The sequence below is a fragment of the Diadema antillarum genome, unplaced genomic scaffold, assembly GCF_040938485.1.
Source record: "Diadema antillarum isolate AM-2024a unplaced genomic scaffold, OU_Dant_1.0 seq00000234_RagTag, whole genome shotgun sequence".
NCBI classification, from domain to species: domain Eukaryota; kingdom Metazoa; phylum Echinodermata; class Echinoidea; order Diadematoida; family Diadematidae; genus Diadema; species Diadema antillarum.
This window is the reverse complement of record NW_027271283.1, coordinates 1311633-1336869: the sequence shown is the minus strand read 5'-3', so window position 1 is coordinate 1336869 and position 25237 is coordinate 1311633. Positions and strand designations below refer to the sequence as shown.

The window sequence follows — 25237 nt, the reverse complement described above, 5'->3', positions numbered from 1 at the left end:
GGTTATTCAAAGCAATACAGTGTACAAAGTGTACATAAAACAGCTAAATGTCATACAGTCAGATGTATTACAGTCAATAATAGGTCATATGGCATACTGTTAAAAGAAATTCATGACATGTTATAGTTAGGTGGCCAGAAGTAAATTCTATGAGGTAAAATGTCTTCCCAGTCATGTTAAACACAGATGTGTCATATGGGCAAATGCCATAAAATCTAGACTCTGACAGTCAAATTCCATTCAGGTAAGTTTCAGAAAGTTTTTAGTCACACAGTCAAATAATCACAAAGTCAAATATTATGAAGTCAAATATCACTAAGTCAACTGTCATACAGTACACTGCCATATATTCAAATGTCTGTAAATGTCATGCAGTGATTTTAATGTTCTACAGTCGAATGCCATCCAGTCCAGTGCATGTCACCTTATACTCACCATCTCCCAGCATCACTTTAGCCATCATGTCTAATGACTTGCTACACAGGATATGATGTTTCCGTAGCAACAAGATCTCACTACCAAGGTCACACGATGCCATCAGTTTGTCTGAATGATAAAAGGAAAACCACAGACTTTGTCTTCAACAAAAGAACAAATAGATCAGCATCTAATATTTTCTTTATCTAGGAGATAAACACTTTCTTCATCTGACACTACACTGTGTAGGCATTAGCCAAGTGGTGAATTTTAAGGCATCTTCCACATCAGTTTATTGAAAAACAGTACTTGTATTATGTCAAACTAAGACTTATAAACATCTCTATCGGTACTTCTCCTAGACTGGCATACAGGTATTCTGGAATTCTCTCAATGCATTGTAACACATTTTAAAGGGAGCATAACACTTTGGCAAAGTGAAATATTCACATCTGATCTAATTCTTGAAGAGATAAAGACTCTTGTTTGTCTTCTTCATATCTCACTTCCTCTTTTAAAGGCATACGATCGCCATCCCTAATGGTACGTAAACTCCGAACTACCGAAGTTTGTGCATGCAATTGCGCAATGCCAGACTCGGTGCTATATCCATACATGTGTGGGACAATGCTGCCACTGAGACACGTGTGTGTGTATGCGTGTGTGTGTACACATCATACACAAACATTGTCACCGCGAGCTGCGGTGATTGGAGGAGAGAGGCCAGAAGACGCTTGGCTCTTTTGGCCTCTCTTCGTGCGCATGTGCACTGAGAGTGTGCGTCCATTCGGAAGCTCTCGTGGCCCGCTCAGACAGCCATTTTGGGTTAGGAGATTTGTAGCACAGAGCTCTTGTAGTCTAGAGTGTTGTTCGCTGACCCATTGAGCCAGCGCTATTCTCATTCGGGGTCACTACATTTGATACAGAATGGGGGAGTCAGCATGTTGCGTTCGTCTCCGTGCCGCACAAACCACTCGCCACGATTGTATGCCTTTAAAGATATGAAAAAAGTCCTGTAGAAAGTGATATTTGCCAAAGAACTATTCAAGCTCTGTCTTTTTTTAAAAAAGAAATGAGCCAAACAGTCACTCACTCAGCTGGTCACTAGCTGTCAGCAAGGTGGTCATCTTCTTGTATGGCCCAAGAACAGCTGCTTTCTCCTGACACATGGTGGCATAGCTGTGTGTCCAGCGGGGTTTGAGTTCTTTGAACTCTGACAGGTAGCCTTGGGTTGACTTCAGGTGTTTTTCAGCTACAGGGAAATTAGCCTAGGTACACAATGCAATGATGTTTAATATTTCACACATTGTTACCGTGAGAGATTGTGCAATGTGTCAATACATAAACAGAGAAGAGTCAAGAGTGCAATGGGACAAGAGTTTGCAAAGGGTGAAAGATGAGATGCTCTACTCTTTTATCAACTACACAATTTGAGTTTAAATCATTATCTATTAAATAGATAATGATTCTTACTCATGCATTGGAGCGAAATTTCGTATTTGTTTTAAAAAACATCTGGGATATAATTTAGTGTAGTCCCCTAGAATATAATCAGTAATGGCAACTATTTTTCAGAAAAAGTGAAGATAAAGGTGTAAGTGAGGAGGAAGTAAGCAGTTGAAATCATTGAAAGTAATGGTATACAGCTGTTTAAGTACACACTAGCATAACTGAGTACGCACTGAAAAAGTGTGCATACTGTGATGTGTGATACATGATGGTGCCAAACTGAGGTTGATCAAGAGCCTATAATTGAAGTAAGAAATGTACATGGTTAGTGACGTCAGAGTGTGCTCTCCAAAAGGCCTATAAAAACTGTGTGCTCAACAGTGACAGTATGAAATGGTACTTTTCAGTAAATGTCATGTGATGAGCAGTTGACCAATCAGAAAGGAAAATGTCGCTAGATGTTGTATAACACTACTGGATATCAACTTTAACTTACATCCACTTGGTATCAACTCCAAACATTATATACAGTGACGTTCATATTACACAATTTCCATACGTGATATGGAGCAGCATAAACTGAAATATGGAAGGGTCTTGTCATCCTAATCCCATATCATGCAGAGAAAATATCACGTGTCTGATTGAGTGCTATCACACATGTTGGTTAACTTGAGCTCTTCCGTTGTTAAGACTGTGTGCAATATCTCAATCACATATCACAAGCAAGGTTTGAGAGAAATTTTCTCAAATGGATCTTATAAATATAATACCTTCTCAAATGTATTAATATTTGAACATTTATTTGAATTTTCCTGACAATAACACCAACCACTAAAATGAATTGACAATTCCAACAGACTTTCTATAGAAATCTAACTTGGGAAATGAGCTTTATCTAAGCTCTAGTGCCTTGTGATGACTTCAGGCAGGTCCTACTACTATTTGGTTTCTTGTTTCTCCCAAAAAGTGAGATTTTTCCCCAAACCTGTTGACAGGCACTGTCTGCCATCTTCAGTGACATCAGCACTCTCTCACTCCTCATGATGCTCTCGAACTTTGATTCATCAGTTTCCATGGAAACCCCTCCTGTCTTGTCTAGCCTTGAAGCAAGCTTCTCCATGTACAGACATCTAAAAAGGACAAGGACAGTTATTCACATAAAGACCTTCACTGACTCTTTACTCATCCATATTCATTTAATATTTTGATGATAAATCGTAAACACATTATTCAACAACAACAACAACAATACACACTGAGCATTATGTCCTTTCATACTTTGCCAAGTGATAGCAACACACCATGCTGCCAGTTATTCAACATGTGATACCAAAATCTATGCTAAGTCTGTACTGTTGTACATCACATGTCACAAATTATGTTATAGATGGTAATCATTTGAATGAAATTAAATCAAGGCATGAAAATAATAATTTCTGAAAGCCATGACTGACTGACCTATAGAGGGCGACATCATCCCAAACACTGATTGGGTCTCTCTTGGAGTCTGGCAGGTTTCTAGACCAACTGTGCACAAGTCTGATGGCTGCAGACTCTAAATGCTCCTCATCTATGGAAGACAACACACATAATGGCATGGAGAAAGTCAAATCAAATCAACCAAGGGCACGTTTCATAAAACTTGTCATCAGTGACAACTGCCACATTTCTATGACAAATTTGCTCTCAGCCAATCAGATGCAGGGATTTCAGTAGCTTGTCACATCTATGACAACTTGTCACTGATGACAAGTTTTATGAAATGGGCCCCTGATCTTAAAATGTGAAAACATTATAATTCTTAGCATGTTTCCATCTGAATTGTTACAAGAAGTCTAATACTATTTACTTATAAAATACAAACATACATTTATCCATTCACCCTTTTTTTCTATGGGGGGGGGGGGGGGTTCTATATGCAAGATCTATCAAGCTCAGAAGAGGTTGGCTTGTAGCAATGAGCTGACAATGATGCAGACAAAGCTACTTTGTATCACTTTATGGCCAGGCTGTGTGATACTGACATACATGTACCTATTATCTTACCTGGTTTGTTGATCAGTTGTAGAAACTGGTTCACCTCAGTCAGTTTTTGAATGTTCTGAAGCTTGGCAAGTCTACTAGAAGCCATGAGAGGACCAAGGCTGGACCATTCCTGAGAAGACAAAGACCAGATACCATAAACATCATGAGAAGCTGCTACGTGTGTCAGCACCAGTCTGTCAAACTTTTCAGTTGTGTCCAGCTTATCAAGATTGTGATACACCATGATGTCACCATCATATTCACAATGGCTCTCATAGAATTTCTATGATAATTACCTCCGCCAATGGAGGAGGTTATGTTTCGTTACCGTTTGTTTGTTTTTTAGTTAATTAGTTAGTTGACTATTTAGTTAGTTAATTAGTTTGTTTTTCAATGTGCAAAACAACTAAAAAGTCATGCATGGATTTGGATGAAACTTGCAGGAAAGCTTGAGAATGACACAAGTAACAAACAAATAAATTTTGGTAGTGATCCGGAAATTTTCATGGATTGTATGAAGGATTTTCGATATTTTGGCAGGAAGGGTCAATGAACTTGGGAGTTCAAGCTGTGCATTTTTTAGGTTTTCATACACGCACTAAAGGGCGTGCTTTAGTTTCTGCTAGGGTGAGGCATGCCGCGCAGCTGAGGGTTTATGCCGTAACAAAGGCTTCTATCTTGGGAAATCAGACAATTTTTCAGAACGCATATGTATGGGTGGAAATCACTGATCTCTATGGAAGAGCAAGATCCTCATTGGAAAGTAGCTGCTTGGCGCAGGTCTGTGCTCTCAGAGTGCTTTTCTAGTTACGATTTATTTTTGTCAATTTTTCCCCTATTGGATGTCACTTTATGCCACTGCTGTAGTTCCCATGAGTCTAACCATTAAAAAAAAAAGGAAAAAAAAAGGCATATATATAGATCAATGAAAATAAGTATGTAAACAACCATTAGTGCAAAAAATTGATTCCAAGTATTTACAAAAGAGCATAATGTAAACAAGAGACCATAGTACAGTCCCCCCCCCCCCTCACAAAAAAAAAAAAAATGCATTCTCACTTCAGTGTGATTTCACAAGTAAGGTGAATAAAGCAAAAGACTGGCAGACATTCATAATTACCGTACTGTAAAAGAAGATATTTTCATGCTATCAATTTTTTTGCACTCCACCTGCTAAGATAAAATTCACATGTTTGATTCCATGAAATCAAAATATGAAATAGTATTATATATAGCAAGCAACAAAATAGGATACTTCCGTACTATGGGGATCGTTTCATGTTGTGCAAAATGCAAATAGAAAAAACTAGAAATGTCGCTACAGCGACTGGTTATACCCCCGCCAAACAAAATTTCATAAGCTTTGGTCAAAACAACATTTCATAAGCTTTGGTCAAAAAACTGAGGAAGTAGTTAAATCCGCAAGATCTTTCCTTGATCTTCTGCCATTAATATGCCGTTACCATGGCAACGTACTTTCGGGTACTGTCAAAAAATGCGTCTTGCACATCTACAACCAAAGGCACACATCTGTACCAAGTTTCATGGAAATTGGGCAAAAACTGAGGAAGTAGTTTGCAACACAAAATTTTCCATCATTTTGGCTCATAATATGTGAGCTGTTACCATGGCAACATACTTTTTGTCACTGTCAAGAAATGTGTCATGCTGACCTATATCCTAAGACAAACATTCAATATGAATTCCATGAGAATTGGAAGAACACTGATGAAGCAGTTTTGCCATGAAGCATTTTGCCCTATATTTTACCAATAACATGCCGTTACCATGGCAACGCACTTTTTGCCACTGCGGAAATATGTGTCTTGCACATTAACATATTCAGATGAACATCTGTACCTAATTTCATAAAAATTGATCAAAAACTGTGGGAGGAGTTCGCGACGCAAGATTTGTACCCATTTTTGCCCATAATATGCCGTTACCATGGCAACATACTTTTGGGTACTGTCAAAAAATACGTCTTGCACATCTACAACCCAAGGCACACATCTGTGCCAAGTTTTATGGGAATCGGTTGAAAACTGAGGAAGTAGTTCGCGACGCAAGATTTGCAACGGACCGACCGCCCGACCGACCGCCCGACCGTCCGCTGATTCCTATATACCCCCTTCAAACTTCGTTTGGCGGGGGTATAAAAAAACACTGTGCAAACACACAATAGCTTACATACCTACTGTCATTTTACAAACCTGCAGAAATATGCTTAAATGCAAATGGCCAAATGTTATTCCTAGTGAACCACATGGCATATGTTGACATGATACTAACCTGTAGGAAAGACTGGATGCTGCTGGAGGTGTAGTATTTAGCCCTATTGTAGTCTTCTTGCAAGACTGCTAGAGCTGCTAATTCCTCACAGTACTTGGACTAGGGAAACAAAGAGTACTCAAACTAGACAAATTATATTTTAGGATGTTTCAGCTAACAAAACCCAAATTACAACTTCATTTAATCAATCTTACACCAATCACAATTCTTTAAAATCTCAGTCATAAAAGTCACTTCTTTTCTCTACAAGGACTCTGCATTCAACATTTTCCTTGACTCATCGAAAATCATCTCACACTACTGAGATACTGTGAAGTCATACTCCTACAACTTTCATAGAGAAATGTTGAGAAAACAGCATATCATATTGAACTATTTTGAAAGTAAACAGGTAGCTATGAATGAAAAGTAATAAAGTAAAGACCAACTGTGATAAGTGTTGAGGGGGTCAAGATGTGATATCCATATTCAATGTGTACGCAGCATGAAGATATATGTCAAACAGTATGTATTTCACATAATGTATGTGGAATGTTATACAGTGGACAGATAAAGAAAAAAGACAAATGAGGGGAAAATTGTAGAGAAACAGAAAAAAAAAAAACACAAGTGGATGAAATTGGTTTTGCATACATCAACATGGGATTGTTCATGACTTCCTACAGGAATACCTCTATCAACATATGATTCACAAGATGATGGGTATACATGGAATATATACATCTTTTTTTTTTACCAAAGCCCAACAATAACTAAAAGGCAGTTCTACAAAAAACATCATATCTACACATTTTTGAAATGCAACATTATGACAAGAAATTAGCAGTTCAAGATAGAAAAGAACTAAAAGTTTTCACTCAAAATTGGTCAAAGCAGCAACAAAGAAAAGCATTATAAATTCATTAGCTACGTAAATTATGTCATGTCACAGACTACAATGTATGTCAACTCACAACATGTGAAGTTAAAGGGATGTACAGTTTTGGTTCAGATGGGGCTGCAGGTTTCCAACTTTTTTTTTTTACATGTTTGTGAGATAGTGAGAAACCTCTCGAGAAATATGAAAGAACATTTAGCTCTTTAAGGAATTCACAGTTTATTTGATGAAAACTGGTCTTGAAATGGCTGATATCTCAAAAAAAGTGATCCTATTACAATGTGACAGGACACAATATCTCTTAGTTTTGCCTTGTTCTTGGAAACATCAGTCATTTCAAAACTGATTCTCATCAAATAAACTTTCGATTCCCCTTAGAATTGTATGCTCTTTAACATTTTATAGAGAGGTTTCTAAATATCTCACAAAACGTTAAAAGCTGAATCCTCACTTCAACCAATACTATACCATTCGTGATAGTATGAAACATACTTGTTTATAATAAGCTAGTAAACTCATTACAAGCCCAAAGTCAAACACTGAATCCACCTGATGCAAAGATTGTAATGACTGACTCAAAGACACAATGGTATAACTATTAATCACTCTTCAGAATCAGATGGAAGCAAACAGCAAAATGCAATGTCTGTAAAATTTGTCCTGATTCATAAACTTCTGATGTATGAAAATATGTGGAATGAAGGTACTTGACAAATTCCAACTCATTTTTTTTTCAAGGTCCACAGAAAAGCTTGCTGCATAAATGCATACAAGACAATCATCAGCTACATGTTTTTGCTTTGGGTGAGATGTTAATGCAAGACATTTACCAAGAGAAGAAACCAGAATGCACAGATGGGGATTCTTAGCTAATTTAATCTCAGTCTGTGGGAAGTGGAAATCTAAGACTATCTCTTGTGATGAGAGCATTAAAGTGGAGTGAGACAAACCTCCAGAATAGATCGGTGCTCTTGGTTCTTCATGGAGGAATCCACAAAGCGTAGCAGAGAATCATCCTCACCGCCTTCCATCAGGAGTTTCAGTTTGGATCGCAGCATGTATGGCAGGTATATTTCCTGGAAGAGAAATCAGGTTTTAATTCATAACTTAGTCCTACTTCAGTGACACTTAAGTAATAGTTCATGCATGATTAGATTTCCACTTACAAGACATAATGATGCTCAATGGATAATTAAACAGTGTAGAAATGTGCACTTAGTTGTATCCTACAGAACTCTATCAATCATTTCACTATACCTCTTTTTTTTTTCAAAATCTTTATTCATTCATTATTATCATTACCTTTTTTTTTGGGGGGGGGGGGGGAATTCCTGAGCACCAAACCCAAAATACTATGCCTACTATGAAGATCAATATTCTGTGGTAATAAATCTTTCTCTCTCTTTTTCCCTTTCTCAATCTTTCAAAAAGGAATAATATGAATACACTATATGCATGAATTCATCATACTTGTAACCTTCACTTGTTACAATGATTAGTCAACAGCCAGCTTTCTCTGCCATACCATACAAAGAGCAGCTCCTCAGTCAAATATATATTTCTACCATGTCATTTATGTATCACATCACTTTGTGAGACAGAATATTTCATAGCACAACTCTCTATACAAACATACATATTATGACTTCCTCCATACATTTCTAACTCCCTGTGGATAACACAATGGGGTAAATTGATGAAGTGAAACTCTCACCTGGTAGTAGTCATCCTTCCACATCAGGGAGAGATCAGGAGAATGGTTGCTGTCACCAACACTGGTTGAGAAGGATTCCATCTCTGACCATTTGGTGAGCTGGTTACAGCACTGCATCATACAACAACATGATAACACATTATTTGACAGCTTTATCCAGTCATGCATGTATGACATCACATAATAGTAAATACCATGGTCATTTCAGAAATCCCTAATTCAGTTAGACTATTTACAAGGATTTACACAAAATGTGTCTTTCATGTCTACAAATTTAATCTGTGTCATATGTGTATTCATCAAATATTCTGGGGAAAGTACTCTGAGCTCTTTCCTCTCATATATTAACATATTCTAAGGATTGGCTTATTTTTCCCTGACCATTACTCCCCATTTAAAAACAGGAAAAAAATCTGACTATTCATTCAACAGTCATCACAACTACAGGAAAATAACACTGGACTAAAAAAAAAACACAAACAAAGAAGCACTCATCAGATGTACCAACTATCCATAACCATGGTATTTCTGACAGACAAAATTTGGGAGCCTTAGAGGATAGTATCAATAACATTGACTTACATGAAGGCGAGCTTCATCCCAGAAATCTTCCTCCTGCTGTGGGACATTCCCCTCCCAGTCATGCGACATAGCCTGCCATGTGTACAAAGCAAAGTGTAACATTCTCTCAGTGTTAGGTACACAATACTAAATGAAAAACTAGTATATTACACATTGAACTTTATAACATGTTATCGGAGGACATTGGCCCGACTAAAATATAGTACTGAATCTGGAGAAATTCATACACCTCAACTTGGCAATGGATGGAGTATTATGGATGTTCGTCTGACCATGCTGGAACCTTCACAGGAATCTTTATACCTTACAAATGGTTGGGTCAGAATGTACAACAAATGTACGACTATTGGCATGCCACATATCAACACATCAGCATTGCAGTTTTATTGACACTGTGAATGGTTATTGTAATCTGACACATGAACCTCATGTCTCACCCTCACAAAAGTGATATCAAAAATATGAAGAACAATCGGAGGAAGAAAAAAAGTCCTGAAAGATGAACATGAATGCCATAAGTATTGCCAGGAAGTGTTGAATATTTCCTTTAAGGGTTAAATAAAAAGTTGGATTACAAATTATCAGGCAAAAATAAAAGGAACTAAAACACTTCTGTGTGCACACAAACTGATACACATGATACATGGTAATGAATATAATATACGTACATATTTTCTGTTGGTCATTGGATCACAATGTCCTGATTTCACCCACCCCAAACCCCCCAGGACAGACAAGGAGTGACCTACTAACTGACCTCTGAGTAGAACTTGAGAGCAGCTCCGTAGTCTCCTCTTCCCTCAGCTTGTACAGCCTGCTGGGTGATCTCTTGGGACTCAATGAGGGCGCCAAATATTCCTCGTACTATGTCAAACTCCCCCATTGCCTTGTACAGCCTGGAGAATCAATGTACATGTATGTCCCATTTAATATCATCTGTGACTTCATATACAGAGACTTTGTAAATGACCTTACAAGTCTGTCAAGATGGCCATGTTTTATTGCACTGTCAAAAAACATTGCAATGACAGTAATGTAGCATTTTGGATGAGCTGATAATCAAATGAGTTTTGATAGAAAACAAAAGCTGTTGCAATCAAAGTAAGTTTCGTCTCACACACCTTGCCACTTCAATCCAAATACCAACATCTTTGCTCTGCTCTGGTCTGGACGTCCTGGCTCTCTTACTGCTCCTTTCATCTTTCCAGTTTCTCTCAATCAACATCTTCTCTAGGAGGCAGATACCTGTGCATGGAGTTCAGATATCTTCTTTTATACATCAAACACGAATCACTGTTAAACCTTTCTTTTTTTCTTTACCATACTTAATGCTCTTCAAACATTAGCATTTCCTGATCACTACTTCTTTCTCTGAAGTATGAAGCACATTATCAAAATGCTTTGTTATGGTTAACAAAAAATAAAAAAATAAAAAGATATAATTATATATGTCCTATAAACACAATAAACATTTTATATCACTGATATAATGTCCTCACATGACATGTGATAATGGCTTAAATACATCCATCCTCGACTAAACACCGTGATTGTCTACCTTGTCTTGTGCCTACTCTTGGGTTTGCACACCACTGACAAATTTTTGAATTTTTAATCTGCTCACCACTGATAATCAGGGGGATTCTATTTTATATCTGTGTGATTAAACGGGAAGTGTGTTTGGCAAGGCAGGCACAGTGAGTGCATCTTTTTGTCATTAAAGTTTATCTGTGTTGTATGCACTCAGGATCATGTATTAAACAAGAGCATTCTTTAGGCAGACAGACGGCTGATTGCATCAAATGTAGATTTTGAGAATCAGGAGTGATTCTCTCATGTAACCAGCCGCCTGCCTAGCTTCTGCTCTGTTCATTCGCTCAAAAACTGAGTCAGTCTGTGCTCTTATGGCATCCTGATTTTAATCCTGTAGTCTTTGGCTGAGCATGCAAAATGGCAGCTGAATGATACGACTGTAACAACTTCTCATTGAATTGCAAGAGTTATGACAAAACTGGATAGTCACCGATGTGAAGTTGCTGGCTGGTGAGACATGCCGTACTGACAGCTGAAGGGTCAAGGGTCAATTCTGTGCTGTGGTAGAATGCAATTTCCTGTACGGGAAGAAAATGATAATGATAATGATAATGACCAACACTTATATAGAGCTTAACACTGATGTTTCTAAGCGCATTAATCCGGGGGAAAAAAAATACTGAAGTAAGATACAGCATTATGTACATACAATGTATGATATAACAACAACAACAAAAATTAGGATTGAGTAAATAGATGAGTTATCAGCAATGATTTTAAAGAAAAATCAGTTTCGTTGTTGTTGTTTCTGTTTTCCCCTTTAACGTGTAAAGCAAATAAGATATGACAAAACAAGTCAGACTTGAATCTGTATTGTTTCTTTGATCAAGGTAAACCTATGCCTCCACTATCATCACTTTTTATTTTATATTCCACTAACAATATATCACTGACATACAATACATGTATGTTACGATGTTTTGTACTACAAATAACTATTTGCACTGATAATTATAAGCATGATAAAACCAAATTGATAAGGGAGTAGAAGTCTAATCAGAATCCGTTGTAAATACTTCTATCAGCTATTGAACATGTCTCCCCATATACCTGAATACAGCTGATGAAAGGAGCATCAAATTGATTGGAGTCGGTCAGCATGTGGTTCAGATTGGTCTGGATGTCCACCACACATTGCTCACATTCTCTCTCGGTACAGCTTTCTGGCATCCTGGCAAATATTCCTCTAAAGAGGGCAGCAAACAGCAGCCTGGCAAGAGTGGAATCTCGCTGGAAAAAAAGAAATGGAAATGGAAGTTAGCTCATTGCAACAAAAAACAGTCTAATAATAACTATGGCACTGTTTGTCCTCTCTCCTTCTCACTCTCTTGTTCCTCCTCACCTTTTCTCTCCCTCTCTCCTCAATGGATGCAATGAGTGATAAAGGACATACATCGTACCTGAGCAAGAGCTTGCAGTGGAGCTATGATGTCAGAATGCTTGATCTGGATGTCTGGTAGGTCACCTGCACGATACTGTCGATACATCGTGACCTGAGAAAAACGACGCTCTCGCTGCTGCCTTAGCATCTCCTGCAAAAACGAATCATTACAAAGCTGATTTCTGCTAATATCCTACTCCGGCTTCATAAACAAGCCATTACACACTGTCCAAAGTATTTCTATCAAACTAACCTTTAGAAACACCAGATGGTAAGACTGGGGACATCATCTCACAGTAGGAAACAATTTAATAACCATCTAGTCTGACAAATCCCTCACATTGTCGATCCTGGTCTAAATTTGTACACATTGTATGAGTTCTTGTCTTGTAAACCTAAGCAGAATCTCCTGACAGAATAGGACAACAACAAAAACAACATGGTCTTTTCTATCCATGGTAGCCTCTTCAGTGTTGACAGCATTCTACAAGAGGGAGCTGAAGGCTATCATTACTATCCTACAAGGTACCCATTTATACACCTGGGGTGAAAGGGACATGGTGGGAAACATCATCTTGTTCAAAGATGCAGGTGCTCAAAAGGATTTTAACTCGAGACCTCCCATTGTGTCCCCACAAACAGATGAAGGTTAACTCTACAGACTTTGTCCAGGGGTAAATACTCTTGCTGTTTCCTCCTGATAGTGTACATGAGAGAACTCTTCAGCTTACAACTTATCATTCATACTTCATACCATGGAAGGATATCATGCACTGTCTAGCACTCTGTGTGCGCACGAAGAATTTTAAAAAAAATACACCGTATTACACATACATGTCAAAGGATAATTCACCTTAAATTATACATGTGGTTAAGTGACTTTCAAATCAGTAGCAGTCGTAGTTATTAATGAAGTTTGAAGAAAATCCATTCGAAAGTTACCAATTTGTGAAGTTCTGGTTCGATCCATTTGCCATCATGGCTGGATGAAAAGACTAAAACAATTTGCGCTGCAACAGAAGCGCAATGATATGAAGAAAATCTAAAAAGAATTTTGAAAACTTTATCTTATATAAAGTACAAATTCCCTAATCTTGTTACTGATATTGTTTGTTTATAGTTATATTATTCCTCTAGCCTTCTGAAGTACATGTACAATGTAGGTAAGCCAAGTGCTATTTCATCATGCTAGACAAATGACATTATGTTGAATTCTTTTCTATTTATCTTTTCTCATTGTTCTGTGACATCATGAATTGTTGTAGTCTTCATATCCACCAATTCCCCTTTAAGTCTGCTCAAAACTTTGAATGACACTGAAAAATACTTTACCTCTCTCATGTGCTTCTGTCTGGAGGCCTGTTTGGCAAAGAATGCACGAGTTGAGGAGTGGTCCTTTAAGAACCGACGTTTCAGGCGAACCACTTCTCTTTCTTCAGCAGTTGGTGCTACAAATAGAAATGAACACATGTATGAAAATCTAAATACAGCAGGTCAGAACTGTTGTGTTTCTAATGCTCAATAAGACCATCAGATTGTGATGGGCATTTTTTGCAAGATTAAAAGATTGTGATGGTACATAATTTGTAAATGTGCAAGATTTTGCTGTTACACTCAAGACATTTTCCAAAATTACACTATTGTATGTCATCTGTATCTGGAGAATGTTGTTACCTTGAAGTGTCATCTGGTATGGAAGAATTTGTACTTTGATGATGGTATTGATGACATAACGAATGATCACCAGATAGAGGTAGCATTCTTACTAGAATACATTCTTGCATCATCAATTGTGTGTGAAATGGTATCAATCAACAAAACAATGTATGATGGTATTAAAAAAAAAAAAATGCCATACAGAAAAGATGGACTTTGGCCTGTTGCTACCAACTATAGCTGTACTATTTCAGATGTTCTCTTTGAAAGTCTCTTACACAATTAGGGCATGTCATCATTATCTCTACCTAAATCAACAAGAAACATGATTTTATCCAGTGCGTGCTACGTATTTTAAAAGTAGTTCCTTGTAATTCTATGAATATAAACTAAAAGAGATATTAGGCACATGAAGAACACCAAGTCATTCAAATATTTTACTTACATTTCACTTCATTTTCTTCTACAGCACATAAAGTCATCAATGAGGTATTTCTTTAGCATGAACACATCGCAGAACACTCTGCAGCATATTGTTTCTTTAACCTTTTTGTTTTTTCAAGCAGATAACCCTTGCAAATAAATGAATGAGAATGATTCTTAGTTACCTTTTCTTGTCTCCTCCCGACTCCCACCTGGCCCTCCTTCCTGATTCATCCCTCTTCTTGAGACGCTAGAATATTTCCTGGGTGTGGTTGCCATGGTGAAGAGAAGAGATGAAGACTCAGTGGACAGAGAGGAGGAATGGTCAGCAAACGTGTCCTGAGTCCCGGTCAGCCAGTTGTAGGCATTCTTTCGGCTGGAAACAACATCTGGTGCAATAACATTTTAAAAACAAAGTCACATGACACAGGCTTAATACCACCTTAATGCAACATTACCATGTTTCTATGATAGTGCGTCTTGTTTGTACAATTACAGTGTTGAATCACTACAATTCTGTTTCATTTCCAAACTAAGTTCTGACAGCTTCACTCATGTCCCTATTTATTCATCTCATCTTTTCACAGTTTATTTTCCTATTCAAGACAGTTCAGAGTACTTGCTTTTCAGTCTATAGTGAGACTTTGACAGAAATGAATCCTCTTGAGAGTCAAAAGCTGCAAGATGCCACCTGAGACAGCTGATATCACTGTCTTTATATGGTCTGCAGCTACCACTCCATGCAAGCAATACTGTCACACTCACCCAAGTCTTGTGTAGCAGTGAACTGTTGGGCATCCTGTGTTGCCCTCACCTGCCCAGCCAGGGATTCCCCTGATGACATCATACTTTGGGAAGAGGGGGATCCCCTTCCACCCTGGGACTGTCCTTGAGTCTCCACAAACAGGGGTGTGGAGATGGCAACATGTCTTTGGCGCCAAGAGTGATCGATTTGGACAGTCTGTTATAGACAGAATAATGAGACTTTTAAAAGGATGTGGATCAAACAACACACAAAGAGTGTCGACAACTAATGTACAGACAATTAGTACTTAGACATAGAAACAAACCCATACACAAAATATAAGCACATAAAATGTTCTGAGGCACATGATCCTGCCTGTTCAGGGTATAAATATGGCTGGCTTCAAACATGAACTTGTAAATAATCTCTGTAGACTGTTTATGTGTACCTTACACTTTTGTAGCTAGTTATACAGCAACTGTATGCATACCAGTAGCTGGATGACGACTTCAAGACCGTAGAGACAATGCCAGTCAAATCATTACATTTATCTCACATCTTCCTATTTGAGTCAATAGTCTTCACATACAGCATTATATCAGCAAATAGGTTAAAGCATTCAATCAACAGAGGGAAATGAGTGTAATAATAACTGCCCTTAACTCAGCACAAAATTAATATAGATATACATGGCTAGCAGCATTCCAGAATCAGATTGCACATGACAAAGTTGTTGTTATAACAGTCAAACCTGCCTTAGCAGCCACCTGTCTACAGCGGCCACTGAAAAATCCCCCCGAGAGAAAAGCCCTGTTAAAGGACAAGTTCACCTTCATAAACATAAGGATTTAGAAAATGCAACAATATTAGTAGAACACATCAGTGAAAGTTTGAGGAAAATTGGACAATCGATGCAAAAGTTATGAATTTTTTAAATTTTTGTGTTGGAACCGCTGGATGAGGAGACTACTACATCTTGTGAGTCATATGCGTACAACAGTATAAAGAAAATGTAAAAGAAAATTCAACATATTTTCACTTTTTTCGCATAATAAAAGAGCACTTGACTTGCCTCTTTCTAAAGGCAGGGGGAATAATATTACCCATAACATTTGTCGGTAACGAGTCAGGGGAATATGTACTTTTTTCAAAAGATGGAATTTTGTGAAATTCTCTTTATATTTTCCTTATATTGTTGTACGCATGTAACATCTGAGTTATTTATACACTGCAGTAGTCTTCTGATCCAGCGGGTCCTGCACAAAAACTTCAAAAATTCATAACTTTTGAACGGATTGTCTGATTTTCCTCAAACTTTCAATGATGTGTTTTACTAATATTGCTACATTCTCTCAATCCTTATGTTTATGAAGGTGAACTTGTCCTTTAAAGACCCTGTGTATAGCAGTCACCTGTCTGACGCGGCCAGCAACCACAAATTTTGTTTTCCGCGGTAGATTTTAACCTGTCTATAGCGGCCAATGAGCCGTAATTTTAGCGTGTTTTTCTGCTTTGTAGCCATGCCAGTCATTCATGGGCAACGTTTAAGGATCGCCAGTATTATTCGCCATCGCTGCATTCATCACTCATTCAGTCATAATGCATTGGTGTTCAGCTTTCTTCATGACTGTACACATGCTGATGTGCAACAATTGCATAAACACCGGCATTGTTCAATGCATGAAACACACATGTGCATACGTACACACATACATGTATATGTAGGTACATGTACATGTACTTATAGATGTATACAACGATGATACATGTGCATGTAGGCCATGCACACAAAGTTGGATTACCTGTCTATAGCGGCCACCTGTCTATAACGGCCACTTTTTCCGTCTCCCTTGGGTGGCCGCTATACACAAGTTTGATTGTATTTGTTTTATTCAATATACATGTATGTAAATATTCTGATATCACTATAACGTTCTAGAGTGTATATGACTAAAACAAGACTTCTTTCAAACTTCTGACCTCAAACTTGCATGCAGAAAGAGGATGCTCAAATATTTCTCTCTTGAAGTCTGGACTTCTTGATGTCATTTCCAGCATAAGATTGGTGGCGTAACCAAGGAAACGACTCTCAGTTGATGGTGTGTACATACATCCAAGGATAGAGACGAGACGGTCTAGTGTGGCTGTCGGTAAACGTGTCTCATGACTCCAAAAGTTACTTACTCGTAGGCTGTTTAAGACACAAAATTAAGGATGTACAGCAATCATTCTACCCAGTTTCCATCCAGTTGAACATGCACCCAAAGAATTGGGATCAAAGCACAATGTGTCTCCATGAATCATTAGTGTTTACATTAATATTAATTGAACACACATAAAGTTTCAATAATGACTTCTGACTAATCCACTATTCTGTCCTTTAATTTACTGAATTCTATATTGTTCATCAATCTTGAAGATAAAAAGACTTTGGGCACACAGATCATTCAAGTGGACCACACTGACACCACACTACCAGAAGTGTACTATCAGTTGCACTTTTCAAGTTTGTATGATACGCAGCACATTAACAAACATTTTGTTATGTTACATAAATAATAAATTATGCAGAAGCACTTTCTAAGTTGTGGGGTTTTAGGTTGTATTTGCAGTCATTTGCATGGGCTTAGAAATCGTGAAAGTATGATACCAATGGGTGTGGCAACATACCGGAGGTAGTCTTCCTGGTCAGATAAACCCTTGAGGAGCGTCTCCTTGGCAATCTCAAGAATCTCGTTACTCCCTTCTTCCTGACGAGAAGCCTCCTCCCTATGATGCAAGAATCAATGATCTCATTCATCTCTAGAGCTTCATGTGATCATTTTGAAGAGTGAAAGAAGTCTGGCAACACTTATACAACACTTACATCCTACAAATCTATATTTGAGGGGTGAAAATCATTATTTTCTTTGACAAGATTGGACAATTTCAGATTGATGTGAAACACACCCTGGAACCCTTCTTAACTTACACCATGGAAGAGGTTCAACTGCACAGACATAGCATTCAAGATACAGGTTATGTATTCAGCTGCATTAATTTTGCTTTCAGAGTTTGGATGTGCCTTTAGTGAAAATGGACACAAACAATATTAATAATAGGGTATTTTTAATAAATTTCATATTCCCATCTTTCTCATGTTTATAGTTTGATCATTACAAGTCTAGAATACAGACAGCATCATGACCACATAGACTGAAGTATCTTATTTTGTCACATAAAAAAAATAATCAAACAGTTCCTGTCCTGACTTGGCATGTGGGAAATCAATTCACATCACATGATTGAAGTAGCCTACTGATTACCAACCTACTGATTACCAACCTACTGATTACCAACCTACTGATTACCAACCTACTGATTACCAACCTACTGATTACCAACCAACCTGCTGATTACATTTCATATTTGGTGGTGTGTGATCAACAACACTCCATAGTACAGTTTATGATCTATAGACATTGGTCAGTCTTAATAGGAATACATGTATCCAACATTCCTGTGACTTCAATATCAACCCTTTCCCTTTTCTGTTAACATCTAAATGAGTACCAGGTACAGTGGGAATTCAATCTAGAAATGGAGCAGTAGTCTTACTTGAAGTTATCATAGATCCACATGAGGACTGAATACATGACATCTCTGCAGGCAGAGCTAGGATGAGAGACAAAATCTCTGACTGCTGGGAGAAGGTATAGAATCTCAGCTGGCTTCAGGTTAGGCAACATTCCATTGACCAACTTCAGACTGGTCAGCTGGTCAGCTTCATCCCTATACAGAGAAAGTGGTCAAAGCCAGGTTAAGAACATTACAATCATATGAGACATCACTGAATTCTGATATGTAAGTATCATAGTCTCACCATTAGAAGGCCTGCCACCCAAAAACCAAAAAAAAGTGCCACTATCACTTCATACCATGCCATAATGCTAATTCTAACAGAGAAGGAATCCAATGTAGAATCCCTCAAAGCTCCATGCTGAGTCCTCTCCTAGTCGTGATATGACCATAGTTCCATTTCATTGTTTTGGTGTTGTTGTTTTTTTCATATCATTCCCCTTACCTGTGGCACAATCATGATTGGATCTCACAGTGATTTTTGTTATACTTACGGCAGAAATTTGTACCAATTCCAAGTACATGGTACAGTCATGTTTGTATCTTTTCATCTAAGAACCCTCAATATTTATAATATAATACACAGAATTGATAGTTCTATTTTGACATTCACATTTCTTAATAAAATTTCCTTTCCACAAATTCCTCAATATCTTAATTCTTAACAAATATGTCCATTCATATGACACTAGTAATTGTCTCTGTACCAAACACCATTGCCAAAAAGTTATTACCCACTTCAGCATTATTTTACTTCTTGAATACATTCTGGTCCCTGTGTTTGGAACGAAATGAGGAAAGAATTATAATGCACTACCATGTTGTCTTCCTGCACTTGCTACATAAACGTAAGACTGAAGGATTGTTCATTTTCTTCCTGTTTGGTTTTTATGTCACACAATGTCCACTGGTGTGTGTACAAAAGTGTAGGTGTGTGTTAATTTATGTTCACTGTGCAGTTTGTATATGTATATGTTAAGATGGCAAGAGCACTTTCTTTTTCTAAGTAAGCATGTAACAATTATCAAACATCCTTATCATTTTGTGTACAAAGGAGACTGTTATTTACAACATTTTTTTAATTTTTCAAAGTCTCCAATTTCATTACAACATGTTAATACACCCATATAACTGCTGAATCATGGTACATTTGCATGTTTCTCTTACATTGTCTATAATGACCAACAAGAACAATTAAACTGAAAGGTGAGTTTATAAAAATGCCTTTCAGTAATACTGTGCTTTCTGAGAGATTTGGAAGGACAAGTTTTCTGAGCATTCTTAGATGAGGCATTTGTTTTGTTGGAAGTTTAATGTAGAAGTTGTATCCTAATGTGTCGGAATCCCATGGAATAGTGTGACTACCGAGTGCACATAGTCACGCGTTCAGTTTCCATGTTTACAAAGTCTCTCCTATTCCTGATTTGACAGAAATTACCACAAAATACGCTCAAAAATACAAACTAGTTGAATACACTACACACACAAACAACCTACACTACGACATGTAGCAGGACATTGCTATAAGCTGCAATATTACTACGTACTCGAAGGAAAGTTTTTACATAATTTCTATACACATCATGCTATCAAAGTCTTGTAAACCATAAAAACCAGCTCCAGCTGATAGCATGGAAGACGGCAAGCTTACTTGTGGGTGAGTAGAGAGAGGATCTTCTTGTTCTTCATCTCGATGAAAACGTTGTTGATCTTTTCGATACGAGCAGTGATGATCTCTAGACATTCAGTCTTGGGCTGACCATGGATGGACGGTAGCATGAAGAGGAGTTTGTTCAACAGTCTGAGTGGACATCAAATATTGAAGGCTCAGTCACCAGGGGGACATCATGAATTAGCATCTTGACCATCACTCATTTAGATGTTCAAGACAGCAATTTGTTGGCTTTAATATGGAGACATTCTTATATGTTTGTGAGACAATACGGTACTGAAATGATCTCAGAGCAATTGCTATATGAATGAATAGTAAAGTGAAGAATTCTAGGAACTATCCTCAATTCTCACTCCTTTTCTTGCCCCCCTTTCTCTTGAAATAATCATTTTTTCTTTCTCATGTCAGTGCCATTTTTTTGTTTTGCAAACAAAATTACATGTATTGTGTATCAGGATTATACTAATTCTTTTATCTACAACTCAAACAAAAACTTTTGATCTAATTGCTGATTTCTGTCCTCAGCAAAGAGATGTCTGGAAGCTTTACATTGAAATATTGATAATAATTAAAAAAAAATCTTCCATTGTTTGGATGCTTGAATTCATTTCATATGTTAGTTTCTTGTTTAGACTCCCACACGCTGTGTCCTCCCTGTCACTGCTGTCTCAAGTAGTGACCAGAGAACTATGAATGAATGAGTCAATACCTATCAGCAAAGGCTGGGTGATGGAGGTGAATCTTGTGAATGCAGGTGATGTAGATAACCTCCTTGCCTGCACTCAGCTGGTTTAACTCTCTCTGAGTCACTTGATGTAGGTGTCCATCATTGATCTGTGATACAAGACAAAATACTCTCTGAAACGGTCATCAACAAGGCATCAACAAGGCAATGTAAGACCTCCAGCAATTATGGTGACCTGCACAAATATAACATTGTGCAATTGATAGCCATTAACATTCTTTACATTTCACAGCAATGTATTTGAATTCTCTTCAGATGTCTCATTTCAAATTAAGTCAATTCATTTTATTTCAATCACACATGAATACAAAGTTCTCTAATACTGATATAGAACATATGGAGGCCACAATAATTGTTGGAAGTTTTACATTAAAGTGTTCTTAAATAGAACCTAGAAAATAAAAGCCATAGCTAAATCAGAGGTACACTGTAATTGCTAGGTTGGTCATCATTTTCTGAGTTATTCTTTACAGTAGGCCTATCCTCCTTAAAGACTCTCCATAAAGAGCTTTCCTCTGTTTTTCACTGCCCAGCTTACCTGGTCATTTTCTGCCATTTGTTTCATCGCCATGCCAATGACCTCAGCTGCTGCAGCATGAACTGCTTTGTACTTGTTGCCAAGGTTTGAGGCCAACACACTGTAGAATCTACAGATTAAACATATACAGGAAAATATTTCAGTCGGGGTCGTGAAATGCATTCTTTTAAACACATTTTTATGATTATTTCAAGACAGGAGGAGAGAATTAGATTTTGTCTTTTCTAAACTGAAGACTTGAAGCAGTAACACACAAATCTTGAAATGTCAGAAAATGCCACTCTGGTAACATCACTTAAATGTTATAGAAATGACATTACCTTTGGATGTAGCTGTGTTGTAACTCAAAGACTGACTGAATTGAGATTGTACAATTCAAGTTTAATGACTTCATTCATATTCTCAGCACAATTCTAAATCACTGTGGAATAAATACTTGACATAATATGTGGCCATGGAAATGTACATTTATGCCATATCATAAAAACAAAATACACACACACACACACACACACACACACACACACACACACACACACACACACAAAATCCTGTCTTAAAAACAAGAATATACGCAAAGGAAAATGAGGTACTCTTTCAATAAAAGACTGTGGCACTTATTGAGGGTAAAAAAGAGAGAAACAAATCAAACCACTACGAAAGTAGGCCATCACCATTGAAAACATGCATCAGGAAGTAAAATGGTTGAAGCGTGTACCTGTCTTCATCTACATCACATGACTGGCTAAGAGGGTGGAGTTTGTTGGCCAAGACGACTCCCAGAAGTTGAATCCCGATAGCACTGTTCTTTCTATCCTGTGTCTGATCCTGTAAGCTGTCATAGATGACCCTGGAAGGAATTTATACATGTGTCACTAACAGCTGACAATACACACTGTTTGAATTACGTACATCATCCTGAATAAAGCGCAATATTTCACAGGCTTCTCAAATTTGGCATTTACTAAACATGGTGAGAGCAAAGCCACATTCTCTCATTGATGCAATGTATTTGATTTATGATATTTAATTCTCATATAACAAAACAAAGCTAATCTCTCTTTACATCTACTGATGAACGTTTTAGAAAGGTTGATTCATGTATCAAAATACCAAACATTTATTACTATTAGTTGATACAGAAAATAATGTTGTTTTGTCTCCCTCAGTTCATTTAAAGAAGAAAATAATATTCATATTCAATGGATAACTGCTTTATAATTACTTGTTGCTTTTCCTTCTCTGGCTCATTTAGCAAGAAGTTGAAATGAGACATTTTGAAGCATCCAAGTAAATGTAGAAAAGTCCACTCAAACTCTGGCAGATACTAGACTATGGTTCATTACGATATAATACAAAGTATCATCTGGTGAAAACAAACAAAATGTTTACTGTCGTACATGATTACGCTGTGAGGAGACTGACCTTGTCGGAACCTGAATGACAGTCCTCCAGCATTCTACTAGTGTCTTGATGACCTCAAGGTTGTTCTTCATGATAGCTCTACTCTCATGATGGCAATGAAGCATGAGGAATTCCAGCACTCGACTCGCCAAACGCTGATCCTGACAAAACATCAGGCAGCCATTGCAGGTCAGTGAATCCAAGCCATAGAACAAAGTTAATGCACATAAACTTGCTTCAATCTTGGCCTTGGAACACACAGGAATCATTTTCATTGAGTTCTCTTAAACACATTTGATTTCCTCTATTTTCATTTGGTTGTCATGAAGAGAACACACTGGATTGCCTGTGAGGATTACTTTTTGTTAGCCTTTATTTATAACTTGCAATAACACTTATTCATATGAAATTTTACAAGATTCTCTTTGGTCAACTTTCAATCTTAGAACAGGCTTACTACAACCTCCAAGTTACAATTGAGTTCCAGATAGCAGAATCCAAGAAGCAGTGTCCAAGATTACCTGAGGAATAGCTACAGATGACCAGTCCAGGAGGACTACCATGATGTCCAGCACCATGTAGTTGATTCCTGCTGACCCAGTCTGACCACTGACCACAAGCTGCATCAAAGGTGCCAGCCAAAACTTGGCATATGGCATGAACACCTAGGTGATGAAAAAAAAAATCAAAACAAATTCCTCTTGGAATACTTATATGAACAATATAACAAGTACAAACATTTAAATCATTACTATTATTAAGACTGTTTTAAATTCATATAAAATAGAGTAAGATATTGTTTAACTCATTAAATTTTTCTATTTCAGAGCCAAGGTTAAAAACTTTGAGGGAGTTTTTAAATTATCTCTGACAATAACTTTAACAGTTTGAGTGATGGGCTCACAATACACATTTAATAGAAAGATTTAACCCTAACTTACCTGGGCTATTTAGCAAGCTTGAATTCCTGGGGGGGGGGGGGGGGGGGGGGGGCCATTATGGCCCCCCCTTCAGATCTCGGCCGTTGATCGCGCGATCGCTGCAAAATTTTGCATGAACATAAAGCCGGATGTAATCTACAAGACTGTTTAGTTAAATTTTCAAAAAAATTGCATTTTCTATTTTATATTAATTAATTATGCAAATATATGCAAAAAACCTCATTTTCGTCTGTAATTGGCTTATAAAAGCTTATGGAATGCTGAATTTTGGTGTCAACATTTCTAGTGACATTCCAAACATTTGTGCGTAAAAAAAAATTCAGTATCAAAATTAATTTCTTATGTTTTTTATTGTTTTATCATTTTTTAATGTATTTCATTGTTTTTTCGAACTTTCGCTTTTGTTGTTTTTTTCAGCAGAATTTGTCATACACATCTTTAGAAGCATAATTATACTAAAATAAATTTATTTCAGCCATTAGAATTAAAAATATGAATCTTTATATGAATTACTTGAAAAAACACAATTTGTATTGACTTTGTACACAAAATCACGTTTTTGAGCAATATTGGGGTTGACGAAAATTTTTTGAAGGGGCGTGGCTTCGGAACGGTATGCCCGGGCGCGACAAATTTGGTCTCAAAAGTTGCGCGAGACTTGAAAGTAAAAAGTCAGCGAGCGGCGTGGTCAAAAAATTTTGCGCCGCGGAATGGTCGCGGAATGCGTCGAGGGGGGGGGCCATTATGCCCCCCCCCCCCAGGTAAGTTAGGGTTAACCAACACTTACCACTTACCATATGAAGTTTGATTGTTATATTATGAGTAATTAGTTGGAGGTGAGTAGCACTTTTTTTTGTGTGTGAAAAGCATCATTATGCCACTTTAGGCATCCAGGCATACATTCCTACTCCTATTTGTTGGAAACTATTCTTTATTTGTTGGATGTTTCTATAGGTTGTTTCTATCCATATGTATTGGTCTATGTCAGATCAGGAATTACCACAGCTTTGCCCTTTTCATCTACCAATTTGATGTGTATAACATAAAGTTTAGTAACTAAAATAAATCAAACAAGGAAAAGTAGAAATTACGCGGTGCGTAAAATATGTCCCCGCCGGAAGTAGCATTTAGTAGCAAAATGTACAATATAGGTAAAAAGATC

The 25237-nt window shown here is 37.4% G+C and overlaps 1 protein-coding gene across 1 annotated transcript in view; it reads right to left on the bottom strand.

Annotated features, from left to right (window-relative positions):
* The window catches only part of LOC139729337 (DNA-dependent protein kinase catalytic subunit-like), an 89284-nt gene that overhangs the window by 20772 nt on the left and 43275 nt on the right, over positions 1 to 25237 (bottom strand). Inside the window, exons 47-72 of the mRNA XM_071640265.1 lie at positions 23656 to 23799; positions 23156 to 23295; positions 22449 to 22580; positions 21731 to 21839; positions 21157 to 21281; positions 20427 to 20576; positions 18755 to 18928; positions 17828 to 17926; positions 17138 to 17348; positions 15178 to 15373; positions 14598 to 14801; positions 13666 to 13781; positions 12353 to 12484; positions 12003 to 12182; positions 11383 to 11470; positions 10481 to 10604; positions 10117 to 10255; positions 9360 to 9431; positions 8778 to 8888; positions 8014 to 8139; positions 6187 to 6285; positions 3916 to 4024; positions 3328 to 3439; positions 2855 to 2999; positions 1511 to 1685; positions 436 to 546 (exon numbers count right to left, since the gene is read on the bottom strand). Coding sequence (XP_071496366.1) covers positions 436 to 546; positions 1511 to 1685; positions 2855 to 2999; positions 3328 to 3439; positions 3916 to 4024; positions 6187 to 6285; positions 8014 to 8139; positions 8778 to 8888; positions 9360 to 9431; positions 10117 to 10255; positions 10481 to 10604; positions 11383 to 11470; positions 12003 to 12182; positions 12353 to 12484; positions 13666 to 13781; positions 14598 to 14801; positions 15178 to 15373; positions 17138 to 17348; positions 17828 to 17926; positions 18755 to 18928; positions 20427 to 20576; positions 21157 to 21281; positions 21731 to 21839; positions 22449 to 22580; positions 23156 to 23295; positions 23656 to 23799 — 3523 coding nt within the window. The remainder of the gene's footprint in view (positions 1 to 435; positions 547 to 1510; positions 1686 to 2854; positions 3000 to 3327; positions 3440 to 3915; positions 4025 to 6186; positions 6286 to 8013; positions 8140 to 8777; positions 8889 to 9359; positions 9432 to 10116; positions 10256 to 10480; positions 10605 to 11382; positions 11471 to 12002; positions 12183 to 12352; positions 12485 to 13665; positions 13782 to 14597; positions 14802 to 15177; positions 15374 to 17137; positions 17349 to 17827; positions 17927 to 18754; positions 18929 to 20426; positions 20577 to 21156; positions 21282 to 21730; positions 21840 to 22448; positions 22581 to 23155; positions 23296 to 23655; positions 23800 to 25237) is intronic.